The sequence below is a fragment of the Uloborus diversus genome, chromosome 2 (assembly GCF_026930045.1).
Source record: "Uloborus diversus isolate 005 chromosome 2, Udiv.v.3.1, whole genome shotgun sequence".
In the NCBI taxonomy this organism is placed as follows: domain Eukaryota; kingdom Metazoa; phylum Arthropoda; class Arachnida; order Araneae; family Uloboridae; genus Uloborus; species Uloborus diversus.
Window position 1 is genome coordinate 114,582,748 of NC_072732.1, and position 12,679 is coordinate 114,595,426.

The 12,679-nt window shown below is 36.7% G+C and overlaps 2 protein-coding genes across 2 annotated transcripts in view; one reads left to right on the forward strand and one right to left on the reverse strand.

Annotated features, from left to right (window-relative positions):
- The window catches only part of LOC129215998 (protein FAM89A-like), a 260,114-nt gene that overhangs the window by 168,622 nt on the left and 78,813 nt on the right, over positions 1-12,679 (reverse strand). The window lies entirely within an intron of this gene.
- LOC129215997 (TGF-beta-activated kinase 1 and MAP3K7-binding protein 1-like) overlaps positions 81-12,679 on the forward strand; it is a 44,470-nt gene continuing 31,871 nt past the window's right edge. Inside the window, exon 1 of the mRNA XM_054850131.1 lies at positions 81-363. Within this exon, the coding sequence (XP_054706106.1) occupies positions 295-363 (69 nt within the window). The 5' untranslated portion in view covers positions 81-294. The remainder of the gene's footprint in view (positions 364-12,679) is intronic.

Genomic DNA, 12,679 nt, shown 5'->3' on the forward strand with positions numbered 1-12,679 from the left:
TCTCAAACGTCAACACACCCCCTCCGCTCCCCGAGAAAAAAAAAAAAAGTAAACAAATAGTTTGTAAGCGTGTTGATGTTATCCTGTTATGGTTTTAAAAAAATTTGGATAATCCTTAATTTTTGTAGAAACGTAAAATTTCTTCATTCAACATTGTCTGTGTTTATTTTCTTTCTTTCTTCCCTTCGTTTCAGTTAAAGAGAAAAATTCGATGTTAACAACGAGCGAAAGCATAGTTACATGCATAAATATACATTGATTTGAAAATCTTTCTTTTTGCATTGCAGCTCTATTATGCCTACAAAAGCTGAATTAGGGAATCTTTCAAGGAATATACAATCATTACAGATCAGCGCCCAAGAAGTAAATATTCACTACCATTTATGTTATTTCTTTTAATTAAAAGTTCCTTCTTATTCTTAACTTAAAAATCTTTCTTGTTTTGACCTTTATGAAGGGTCGGCAAGTTCTGGCTGCGGAAGGCCAAAACCTGGACCGCTAAAAGAAAAAAAATATTTTTTCAGCACCAATTACTCAAGTCTTTAATTTGAAAAATAATTTTCTGGAGATAACAATGCCTTTGATGGAAAAATCTTGAAAAGGTCAAAATGATTGAAAGTTTTTGGTAAGTAAAAGAAGTAACTCCCCTCTTATAAAAGTTGGCATACCTAGAACACAAAACTTTTAAATGCCCTCAAGGCTGAGCTTTTGGAAACTCAGTTAACTTCCTAGTTAACACTAGAAAGACATTGTTTTCCGTCTACCTAGAAAGACTAGCAGTGGTCATTTTATCCGCTATACTTAAAAATGTGAAAATGTTTTATTTTTGGGATTTTTAATCATAGAAAAGATTTGTTTTGATGCATCATAAATTCATTTAACAATTTAAACATAATATTACCTGTAAATTAGTCTGAGGCACCTTTTTTTTTTTTCAATTTAATTTTATGTTCCATCAAGTCAAAAGCATATATACAGTAAGTAAATGATATTGCGGAAGATTAAATTTGTTCAAAATAGAGGACATTTTCTAAGCATGTGATCACTAACAAGTATTTTCAACTATTCATGTGATTCATTTCTTAAATGCATAAATATCGTAATGTACTTACATTACTCTTCTTTACAATATTTACAAATAATCATCTTTATCTCTTTGCCTGTACATGAGCAGCAAAATCTCGTTTTGCAATCAGAACAAATAATCATAGTTTTATTTCTGCATTATTTCTTTTGACATCGTTTTTGTTTTTTCTCTCAGGTAGAAACTTTATCATCATCTTTTTGTGCAATGCTAGGTTTCGAAAAATTATCGCAATCAACTGATGAAAGTATATTATTTTCATCACTAGGAATGTCATTAGAAAGTATATTATTTTCATCGTTCCTCAGATAATTCAAACTACGCTTCCAAACCAGAATGAGTTTTAGGCAAATCCTGCAACAGTTGCAGGAATTCCTTTTCTGATAAGTTTTGATTTCCAGCGGTCCTTCGCGACATCATAAAGAGAATAATTAGACTGGACCTTTCAAGAATATCGAAGGAAACAAGCGCCTATGTTTCAAGCCAAACACATATTTTGGTGCACAAAATAATTCCAGCACAAGTTTTTAAAATCCACCTGTTATAAATTAATCCCTTTTCAAAACTAAAAAAACATTATGTGTCCGTACCCCTGCTACTTTGCACCCTGCTATAACAATGGAAAAAAAGAAGCACGTGACCAAGAGGTGTTTTGCATTTTCCTAACGGTTCAAAGAACTGCACCTGACCAGCAGATGCTACTCAAACCCACTAATTACAAAAGAATGTTATTCCCCTGACAACCAGTGGCGTACTGGGCCGCCGGGATACCAGGAAAATTCCCGGTGTGCCAGTGCCTTTAGTGCGCCGGTGCCATACTCGCTTTTTTTTAAAGGACTTTGTACTGGATATTGCGGCGCCAGAATTAGACGGCTTGACATCATAAAACTACGTAATAGGACTTTTTAAAATCAAAGTAACCCCCATTTATTGGTTTATTCAAAAACATTAATGTAAAATGTTTTTTTCGTTCCCATCCAAATCTACTTCCTTCACCCAAAGAAAAAAATGGTGTCGGAATTTTCCCCTCTTTTTTTAAAAATAAAAGTGACATACTTCATGGGATTTTTTTTTTTTAACTATCAATTCACGAATCGTCAAAACAACAATTAGTAAACATCCAGCGCCGACTTGAATTCAATTGAAACTAATAAACCTTTCCATTAAAATTTTTGGATAATTCCCGTGGTTCCAATATTTTTTAGAATCAAGGCGCCTACATCACATTTTGGACATCTAACCCTCCTACGGCGCCCTTCTCTCTATAACTCAGTAGCAAAGTAAATGTTTTAGTCCGGGGGGGGGGGATGGGCTGAGGTCGAAACCTTTTTTTATTTCATCTTGATATCGTTTCCAGCGAAGCAAAAGAAAAGCAAAACTTTGGTTTCACTATAGTTTGCGGGCGGGGAGCGCGGCTGCAGCCTTACACACACACACACACATAGCTCCTTCCCTAGATTTGCCATTAATGTAACTAATCATAACTAACAGGAAAAAAATGAACAACTTTGGCAAACAGCATTGCATAGTCCTTTAGTGTTATTCATGATTCAGGAGCTCTGCGGAATCTTACAACAGTTTCATATTTCGTTAATTATTGTGAAGTAATTAAAAATTTCGTGACCCCGGCGCTGTGCTCCCATGAAGACTTGATTTACCCCCCCCCCCTAAACAGTTTGGGAATCAAAATTACAGGTCTAATACTTGTGTTATAGAAGATAGTATATATACAGCGCCGATCCGAGTTTGGCATGCAACTGTGTAGGGTGCCGAGCACGGGAGGGGGGGGGGGGGAGTGCCAAAGAAGGGCAAATTGAAAGTTTTTAAATGTTCTTGAAACAATTTTTTTCGAAGCTTGTTAGTATTGCACTTCCCTTCCCCCCTAAAAAATCTTGAAATATTAAAATATGCTTCATATTCTGAATTCAGGAACTGTATGTGATTAAAATGTGCTTTGTTTGAGGATTGTATTGAGTCATATTGAGTGACTTAAGTTGGTGGCGCTACCAGAATTTTCTTCTGGGCAGGATTTTTTTATCATACAGTCCTCCGTTAAGCATTGGTAGTAATAAAAGGGTTGTCGATCGCCTCGGGCCACAAGATATGAAGTGCTTGCTGCATTTTATTTCATTTTTTTTTCTTTAAATATTATTCTTTTTTTTTTCAACCAACACAATTGATTTAATTTCTTACTATTATGACAGACATAAATTCCAAACTACATATTCAACTATGTAAAAATTAATATAAAATATTTGGTATTTTTCCATTATACGCTCCTTATTCTGTTAGAGTCTGTGAGGGTTGGGGCGCCAGAAAATATTCGCCCTGGGCGCCGTCATCTCTTAAGATGGTCCATCACCATGCATTATTACCATTGTATAAAAATGTTCAAGAATGCCTGAGTACAAATCCACTACCGCATCTTTAAACTTTCTCATTTGGGTCGCAAACGCTTGCATTTCAAACAAATAAAAATTATCAGGCTGGTAATTTAAAATTTCCTCATTGAAAAACCGAAGCACTCAAATGGGTTGAGTGTAAAAAAGGAAAACTGGGGGAGCCTTTTCAACACTACCGTCATCAAAGATGGCCTAAAATTACGAACGTACTTAGGATTTAAATTTTAAAAAGCTTCCAGAAGAGCGCCCCCACTCAAACATTCGAGAAATGCCCCACCCCATCATTGAAGATCGCCTAAAATTTCGGTTTTAGGACTTGAATTTCTAAAAGTTCCAGAGGTTCCCGACCCTCCCTTCCATCGAATACACCAATGGTGGTCGTCCTTTGGATTTCTGATTTTTTTGAGACTTCTGAAGCTTTCTGAGAGTAGCTTCCGAACTGCCTAATATCATTGTCAGAAATAATCTATAATTCTTTTCTGGAAATTCAATTTTGGAAAATTTCCGAAGGAGAGCATCCAAACGTCATCGCCTGCTAACACCTCCAATGATCGTCTAAAAGCTGCGGTCTAGGAGCTAATCTCGAAAATTTTCTTGGGGAACGATTCTCTTCCTCGCTCCAACATAATTAACGATTGTCTTAAATTTTGTTTTAAGGATTTGAATTTCAAAACGGTTCAGGGTAGAACTTCAAAGAACTCCTCTCCCTAACATCATTGAAAGTCAACTAAAATTGCGTTTTTAGAGCTTCCAATTCGGAGAAAAATGCCCGTCCTCTTAACGTTAGGCCTACAATCGTGTTTTTAAGATTTCAATGTCAAAACATTTCTGGTCCTTCTAATGTTACCAAAGACAGACTACAGTTACGTTTTTACGAAGAAATACGTGTTACGTTTAAAAAATCCCGAGGGTGGACCCCCAAAACTCTCCTCCCATAACATCACTGCAGATAGTCTAACTGCGTTTTTACAGATACAATTTCGGGGGAGAGCTCAACCCCCTCTTTCTAAAAAAATCACATATAATCAACAATTGCGTTTTTTAAGTTTCAATTTCAAAATATGGTCGTGGAGCATCAACGAACATCTTCAGCCTGTAACATTACCAAAGCTAATGTAGAATGCACTTTTAAAACCCCAAATTAGAAAATTTTCCAGGGTGGACCCTCGAATATCTCCTTTCCATAATACAACCAAAATCGTCTAAAACTGTGTTTCAAGAGCCAAAGTTTTGAAAAAAAATCCCGGGGAGAGCCTCTGGACCCCCTTTTTTAAATTTTAACGTTTCAATCCCGAAAATGGACGAGGGAGCGCCGCCTTTCCTCTTCTCCTCCTAACATGACCAAAAATCGTTTAAAATGCATTTTGAAAACTACAAGCCCTCCGGGGGACAAGCCCTCGCACCCCACACCTATTTTTGAGTAAATATTATTCTCATGATTAAGTTCATATTGTCAATATTTAGATGTAGTAATGACCAGACTCTTAAACCAGAAGCTGAAGACATTCTCTTTCTCTTAATTTTAAATACGTTTGAAACAATGAAAATGGACTATGAAAATGGGCCACCAATTTCATAGGGGGGGGGAGGCTTTTTACTGTCGTTGACCCCTGAAAAAACAGTAGCAACAGTAACAGTCCCATATTTATTAACATCTAAAACAGCGTTTCAAGTCATCAATTTTAAAAACTTTGTGGGAGAGCTTCCCCCTCCCACGTCCACAAGAATCCTGTCACAAATTTAGAGAAGTTCGTCTAAAGTTTAATTTTTAGAAGTTCGAACTTTTGATTTCGAAAAATTGACGGAGAAGAGTAACCCGATCTCCATTTTTTCATTTTCAGGTTTTATCAAAGATAGCCAAAAGTCTGGAATTATGTTTTTAAGGCTTCAATATCAAAAAATTTTCGGGGACAACCCCTCAAACGCCCCGTTTTGCCTTATTAAAGATCGTCTAAAATTTCGTATTTAAGACCTCAACTTTGAAAAAATTCCCAGAGAAAGTCCCCAAAACCCATGTTTTCACCTGAAGTTATCAAAGAGGACAGATGAAGGCATATTTAGGATTTCAATTTTGAATAATTTCAGTGAGTGTGTCCCCGACTCTATCACTCCCCAACGTTATTAAAAAATAGTCATTCTTTTATGTTTTTAGGACACGAACTTCTAAATATTTTCGTAGGAGAATGCCCAATCTTCATCCTTGAAGTCACCAAAGATAGTCTACAGTTACGTTAGGGCTTTAATTTAAAAAAAAATCCGGAGGAAAAGTTCTGAACAATTCACCTCCCCACATCATTGATTTCGTTTTTAAAACCTAGTATTCAAAAACACTCTGATGGAGAACCTCCAACCTCAGCGTTGCTACAAAATTCTTAAAAACAGTCTGAGTTTTCGTTTTTAGGACTGCAATATCGGAAATTTTCCGAGGAATTTTTCCGAACCCCAACCCTCCTAACTTCGCCTACGATGTCTTACTATATTGCGCATTTGAGACTTATTTCGAAAAATTTCCATGAAGAGTCCCAAATCTCATTCCTTCTACGTTCACTAACGTTGTCTAAGATTTTCCCACAATCGTGTTTTGGACTTCAATTTCGAAAAATTTCGGGTTGAGCATACCCCCTCCCCCACAAATACCCAGAACACCCCTTTTTCTAACATCACCCAAGGAAGATAAAAAATAAAAGAAATCTCTCATTTCGACAAATTGGAGGGAGCGCAAAAGCTTCAGTCCTCATAGGGGGCTGAGGATTATATACTCCTCTAATAGGAAGTTCATCAAGTTTAATTTATTAGTTGAGCTTGGCGGATCGGGTAGGGGGGGAGTTACAAAAATAGGAGAAGGCGCCGGTCAAGTGTTTTTTCCCGGCACACATTTTCGACCCAGTACGCCACTGAACAACTAACAAAAAATCCATAGTGAACATATCTCTGATAAGAGAAAAGTGAACGAAACCGGAAGCATAAATAACAGCGGTCAAAATGACCGCCGTCAGTCTTTCAAGTTATAAACACTTATAGCGACTGTAATAATGGGCCTAAAGAAATAAAATTTACTTTTGTGAGATCTTAATAAATAATTAGGAAAAGTCAATAAAGGGAAAAGAGTTTGAAAATAAAACGCAGCAAATATGAGCGTTTGAAAATCATTTGCGGTCAAAATGACTGCCTCCGTCTTTCTAGTGTTAATATGAGGAAGTGAGTAGGTATGTCTTATTTCAGTAACGATGTTGATATCTTTGAAAAAGACAAAAACAGTTTGACCACGGATTATATGGAATTGACAAACATCCAGTTAAGAGGAGGCTATCTGTTTGGGGGGGGGGGGGATTTAAAATTTTGATGTGAGTGTTCCGCTCATTTGAATGTGACTCCTCTTAATTTAGTGGCTAACATACATCTGCAAAAGCTGACATCTCTGAAAACTAATAGATACTTCCATTTTTGCCTGTTAACTGGATATTTGCCTTTCCATTTAATCAGGGATCAGACTGTACAAATGTGATAACCAGGAACAAGCTCTGGACAAAGCTAGGCTGGTCTAGTCAAGTAGTCCCCAAGGAAGATCAATGGCCCTATTAAAAGCTATCTAATCCCTTGCTCATTACAGTCTCTTCTGGTAAGCTGTTCCAAGTACCCACAACTCTAGTAAAGTTGCAATTTTCTCTTGCAGCATTTTTTGAAAATGAAAATAATTTTAAACAGACTTTTCAGTGTTATCCAGTTTTATGTGAAATCTTTAAAAAAATTTACAGCAATATTTTTCAAAAAAAGAAAAATTAATAAATAAATAAAATTGTGTTTTGCCTCTCATAACTTTAACTCAAAATGGAGAAAATAAACTCCCGGATAATCATTTCCTTGCTCGTGTACCTGATCCCAAAGTGATGATAAACCTCCCCCCCCCCCCACCCACAATATATATATATATAGGCATGTGATCCTAGTTTACTAAATTTAGTTACATGCCCAAAAAAATGAATGTTTTCAAAAAAGAGTGGACATTTTGCATTTCAGTTTTTCTTAATGCGAAATTTACTTTTAATCCTTCAACTAGTGCTGACATGAATGAACAGCCAACCATGTAATAGACGGGTCAAAATAGAGTCAGTGGCAGATCCACAGGGGGGGAGGGATATCCCCCCCCAAAAAGGCTTGTAAATTCGAAAAATTTCCGAGAAAAGGTCACCAAACTCTCTTTTCTCATCCCCTCCCAACACATCTCAAAAAATCGCCGACAACTGTATTTTTATTACTTTAATTCCTAAAATTTTCCAGGAGAGTCTCTCAACCCCTTCTCCAATGTCATCAAAGATTGTAAAAAAATATGAATTTTTGGAGCTTTAATTTGGAATTGAAAATTTTATTGAAAATGTTGTTAATGAGGAACTTTAGTTACATTTTTAGAACTTAAATTCCGAAAAAATTCCGGGGGAAAGACCCCGATCTCGAGTCCTTCCCCTAACATCAATAAAGACCCACTATCATTACGTTTTTGAAACTTCAATATTGAAAAGTTGAAGATAGCTCCTGAACCCATCCCTTCCATTTACGGTACTAAAGATGACCAACAATCGCAATTTAAGGCTCCAATTTCAAACAATGTCCGATGGAAAGTTTCATATCCCGTTCCTTTCCTCCTGCGTCATAAAAGATGGTTTACAACTGCATTTTCAGGACTACAATTACGAAAATTTTCCGGAGAGGAGCCTCCATGTTCCCCCTTTCCTTATCTTTCAACATCATCAAAGATCGTCTAAAACAATATTTCTGGAACTCAACAATCTCTGGAGAAAAGCTCTAAACCCCAAGTCTTCTGCTACGCCATCAAAGATGGCCTACAACTGCATTTTTAGGACTTCAAATTCCGAAAAATTCTCCGGGGAGAAGCATCCGAACCTCCTGGTTTTTAACATCACAAAAGATACTAAAATTACAATTCTGAAGCTCTAATATCAAAAACCGATTGGGGAGAATTCTGAATCTTATCCTTTTCTTTCAAGAAAAAAAAAAGACAGCAAATAATTGGGTTCTCGCAAATATACCCAGTAGCGTAGCTAAGGGGGGCGGAGGGGGCGGTCCGCCCTGGGCGGCACTTTTCTAAGGGCGGCAAATTAACCCTTTTGATGTGGAAGAATTAAATGTATTTTCTAAATAAGGAAATTATGGTTTTAATCATAGGCGCCCATATGCAAAATTGTAAGGGGGGGCAGGCTCAGATATTTTCTGCATGGTTTAGCAGGATATTTTCCCCATAGACACAGATTTCAGTACAGATTAGAGTTATTAAAGTTTGACATTTTTGATACATTATTCATTTTTGGCTGAAAAAGAAATGTTATTACATTTTTGCAAAGAAAAAAAGTACTAAAAGCAAGGAAGTTCTAATTTCTAGGGGGGGGGGGCTTGAGCCCCCCCCCCCTTGCCCCCTATATGGGCGCCCTTGGTTTTAATCTATTACTGCAAGCAAGAAAATCTCTTCTTAAAGCACTCAAAAGGACAAAATAACTTTTCTGGGACATAATGGACGATTTAAGTATTCCTGTAGTTTTCAATTATTCCAAGAAAGTGACATCACAAACGAAGAAAATTGTGACTCAAGTCATTTTAAACCAAACTTTCCCAGAAAAATATGCCTGTTTCAACACTCAAATTTATGATTGAAAGTTCGATAATAATAAGAAATTCTCTACCTGACTTGAGCTGCTCTTTTCTTCGTTTGCGGTGTCATTTTATTGGAATAATTGAAAACTAAAGGAATAATACCTAAATATTCCATTCTAATCCAGAAAAGTTATTTTGTCTTTTTGAGTGCATTATGAAAAGTGCATAGTATTTTTTAAAAAATCTGTTATTTAGACTGTAGAGGTTAACTTCAGGAAAGACGAAAACAATGAACTTTTCCAATTTTTGTTATAAGGAAAAGCTAATACAGGATCTTAAGTTTAGAGTTTCTTGAAAGCCTGCTCGTGAAACAAATTTTTTTTTTTTTTTTACTTCAGGAAAATGGTGACAAGAGTAAGAAAAAAGGGGGGGGGGTTAAATGTTACATGAAACAATTTATTGCTCGTCACACTTTATATGTTTCAGAGTTTGCTTTGATTTCCCACTGTTTACAAGAGTTCTCTTCTTCAAACGAAGTGTAAGAGATTTCCGTTTTCTCTCTTTTGCGAGTAGATCTAGCAAAAGAGAGATCTTGCGGAAAATCTAGCGAATACGGTTAGGGATCATGTTCCTTTTAGGAGAAAGGGTGTCAACACTAAAATTTGGCCAATGTGGTTCTCCAGGGAAACTAAAGACGCTCTAAATTACAAGCAAGCTGCTTTTCATAGGTTTAGAGAAACAGGTCACAGTGCAGATAGGCTCCAATATTGTAAGGCAAGGCGTAAATTTAAGTATTTGGTACGGATTCAGAAAAGAAAGTTGGAGCAAAGACTGGCAGATAACATAAACAGGAATCCCAAGAGGTTTTTTGCATACGCTAATTCGGGGAAAGTTCGAAATAGTCATATTGGGCCACTGGTTGATGAGCACGGAATTTTAATTCAGGACGATAGTGATATTGCTAATGTTCTTAATAACTTTTTTTCGAGTGTTTTTAACGATAACTGTATCTCAACAGTTGACACCAATAAGACACAAGCTATAGTACAGCTTGAGGACTTTGTATTTTCCAGGGATGACGTTTTACTTCATTTGAAAAAAATTAAAGAGACTAAGGCTCCGGGGCCAGATAATATTTATCCGAAAATTTTAGTTGAATGTGCAGAGGAATTAGCAGATGTAATCGCAAACATTTTCAATGCTTCTTATAATTCGGGGACAGTGCCAGAGGACTGGAAGCTGGCTAACATTACACCGCTCTTCAAGAAAGGGTCTAAAGGGAGTGCGGGAAATTATAGACCTGTGAGTCTAACTTCGGTGGTTTGATGAAAATTAAGATAGAAACATTGATGAAAATTAAGATAGTAAATTTTCTAGAGACTAATAATCTATTGACTAGTTTTCAGTACGGTTTCAGGAAAGGTAAATCTTGTGCAACTAATTTATTACATTTCTATGACAAAGTTACCATGGCTCTGGACAATAAGAAGCCTGTAGATGTTGTTTACATTGATTTTCAAAAAGCTTTCGATAAGGTACCGCATGTTGCTCTACTTAGCAAATTAGCGGATATAGGAATAGGAGGGAAAACTTTCATTTGGGTAAAAAATTGGCTGACCGGAAGGAAATAAAGAGTAGTTGTAAAGGGAAATTATTCTAATTGGAGTGAGGTCTTAAGCGGGGTTCCTCAAGGATCAGTGTTAGGGCCTGTTTTGTTCATTGTCTTTATGAACGATATTCACAAAAATATTTCTGGGAACATGAATTGTTTTGCTGATGATGTCAAAGTTATTGGGACTGTAGAAAATGAAGAACAAGCAAATCAGCTGCAAGAGGATCTAGATCATATTACGGAGTGGGCTGATAAATGGGGTATGGCTGTTAATGTTGGGAAATGTCAAGTGCTACATTTAGGGCATGGAAATAAGTGTACAAGTTATTATTTGCAAGGTTTAGTCATTAGTCAGGCAGACAAAGTTACTGATCTGGGGGGTCCTAATAAGTCAGGATTTAAAGTTTAGCCAACAGTGCAGCATTGCTAGCAACAAAGCCAATAAGATGCTTGGGTTTATCAATAGATCTATTTCAAATAAATCTAAAGAAGTTCTTCTGCCCTTATATAGAAGTTTGGTAAGACCCCATTTGGAGTATGCTGTTCAGTTTTGGTCTCCTTATCTTAAGAAAGACATTAATGTATTGGAAAGGGTTCAAAGGCTGGCTACAAGGCTAATAAGTGGACTTTCCCACTTAGATTATGATTCCAGGCTTAGAAGGCTAAAAATGTACAGTCTTGAGCAAAGAAGAGACCGAGGGGACATGATTCAGCTGTTTAAATTTATTAAAATGAAAGATGTTACGGGGCTGAAGTTTAGCACTGAAAACAGGACAAGGGGTCATTGTTTTAAGCTATTTAAATCTCAGGCTAACATGGATATTAGGAAAAATTATTATTTTAGTAGGGTAGTGGAACCTTGGAACGGCTTACCGGAAGAGGTGGTAATGAGCAAAGGAGTAGACAGTTTTAAGAGGGCCATTGATCTTCACTGGGGATTGTAAATTGACTAGGACCAGTCTAGCTGGGCCCAGAGCCTGTTGTATTTGTAGATAATCTATCCGACAATCTTAGATCACATGTTAATCTATTCATTATGGAAGGTAAGCGAATTTCATTTTTCAACATTTGGGTTGGACCCCAACTTATTCAAACATAGTCTAAAATGCGTTTTAAAATATTCAGTTTCAAATAATTCCGGTTGGGAACCTCTCCCACCCCCAATCAGTAGTCGAATAGTGCGAAAATGTTTTTAGGTGGGAGAGTGCTTTAATTTCTTGTCCCTTTTCCTAATATCACCAAATACGTTTAGAAATACGTTTTTAGACCTTAATGTTGTAAAATTTCTGGACTGAGCCCCTAGCCCTACCGTTTCCTCTAACGTAGCAAATACAGTCAAAAAGCATACATTTAGGCCTTCAATTCTGAAAACTCCCAGCCCAAAGCCAGACGTTAATTATGGAAATTTTTCAGGAGAGAACCGCTTGGGGCTTCATAACATTTTTAAAACCATTAGGGAACCTCTAAACGTCACCAAAGACAGCCTGGAATCGCGTTTTTTGAGACTTCAGTGCCGAAAAATTTCCAAAGAAAGAACCCGAACCTTCCCCTTTCAACCAAACCACCAACCTTAAAATTGATTTCAATTAAAAAAACATTTCAGTAAGAAACTTCGGCGCCCCTTTCTCCCCTAACTCCTACAACTGTGTTAGAATACGCAGTTGTAGGAGTTAGGGATTACGCATGCAATTGCGTTGCCAAAGATAGCCTAAAATTGCATATTTAAGAGCTTCGACCATTCCCGATTTCCTTGACTTCTTCTAAGTAGGCTAAGCTGCATTTTAAAATTTCGTGAAATTTCCTTTTGTTGACTACCGATCCTCTAACGTCAACAAAGAAACATTAAAAAAGACTAATTTTGAAAAAATATCTGGAGCAAACAAACACACACACAACGCGCCCTTTCTAATAACTTTACTAAAATTACGGTTTTTGACTTAAATTTAGTAATTTTCTCTAAGTGTGAGCCCTTATCCC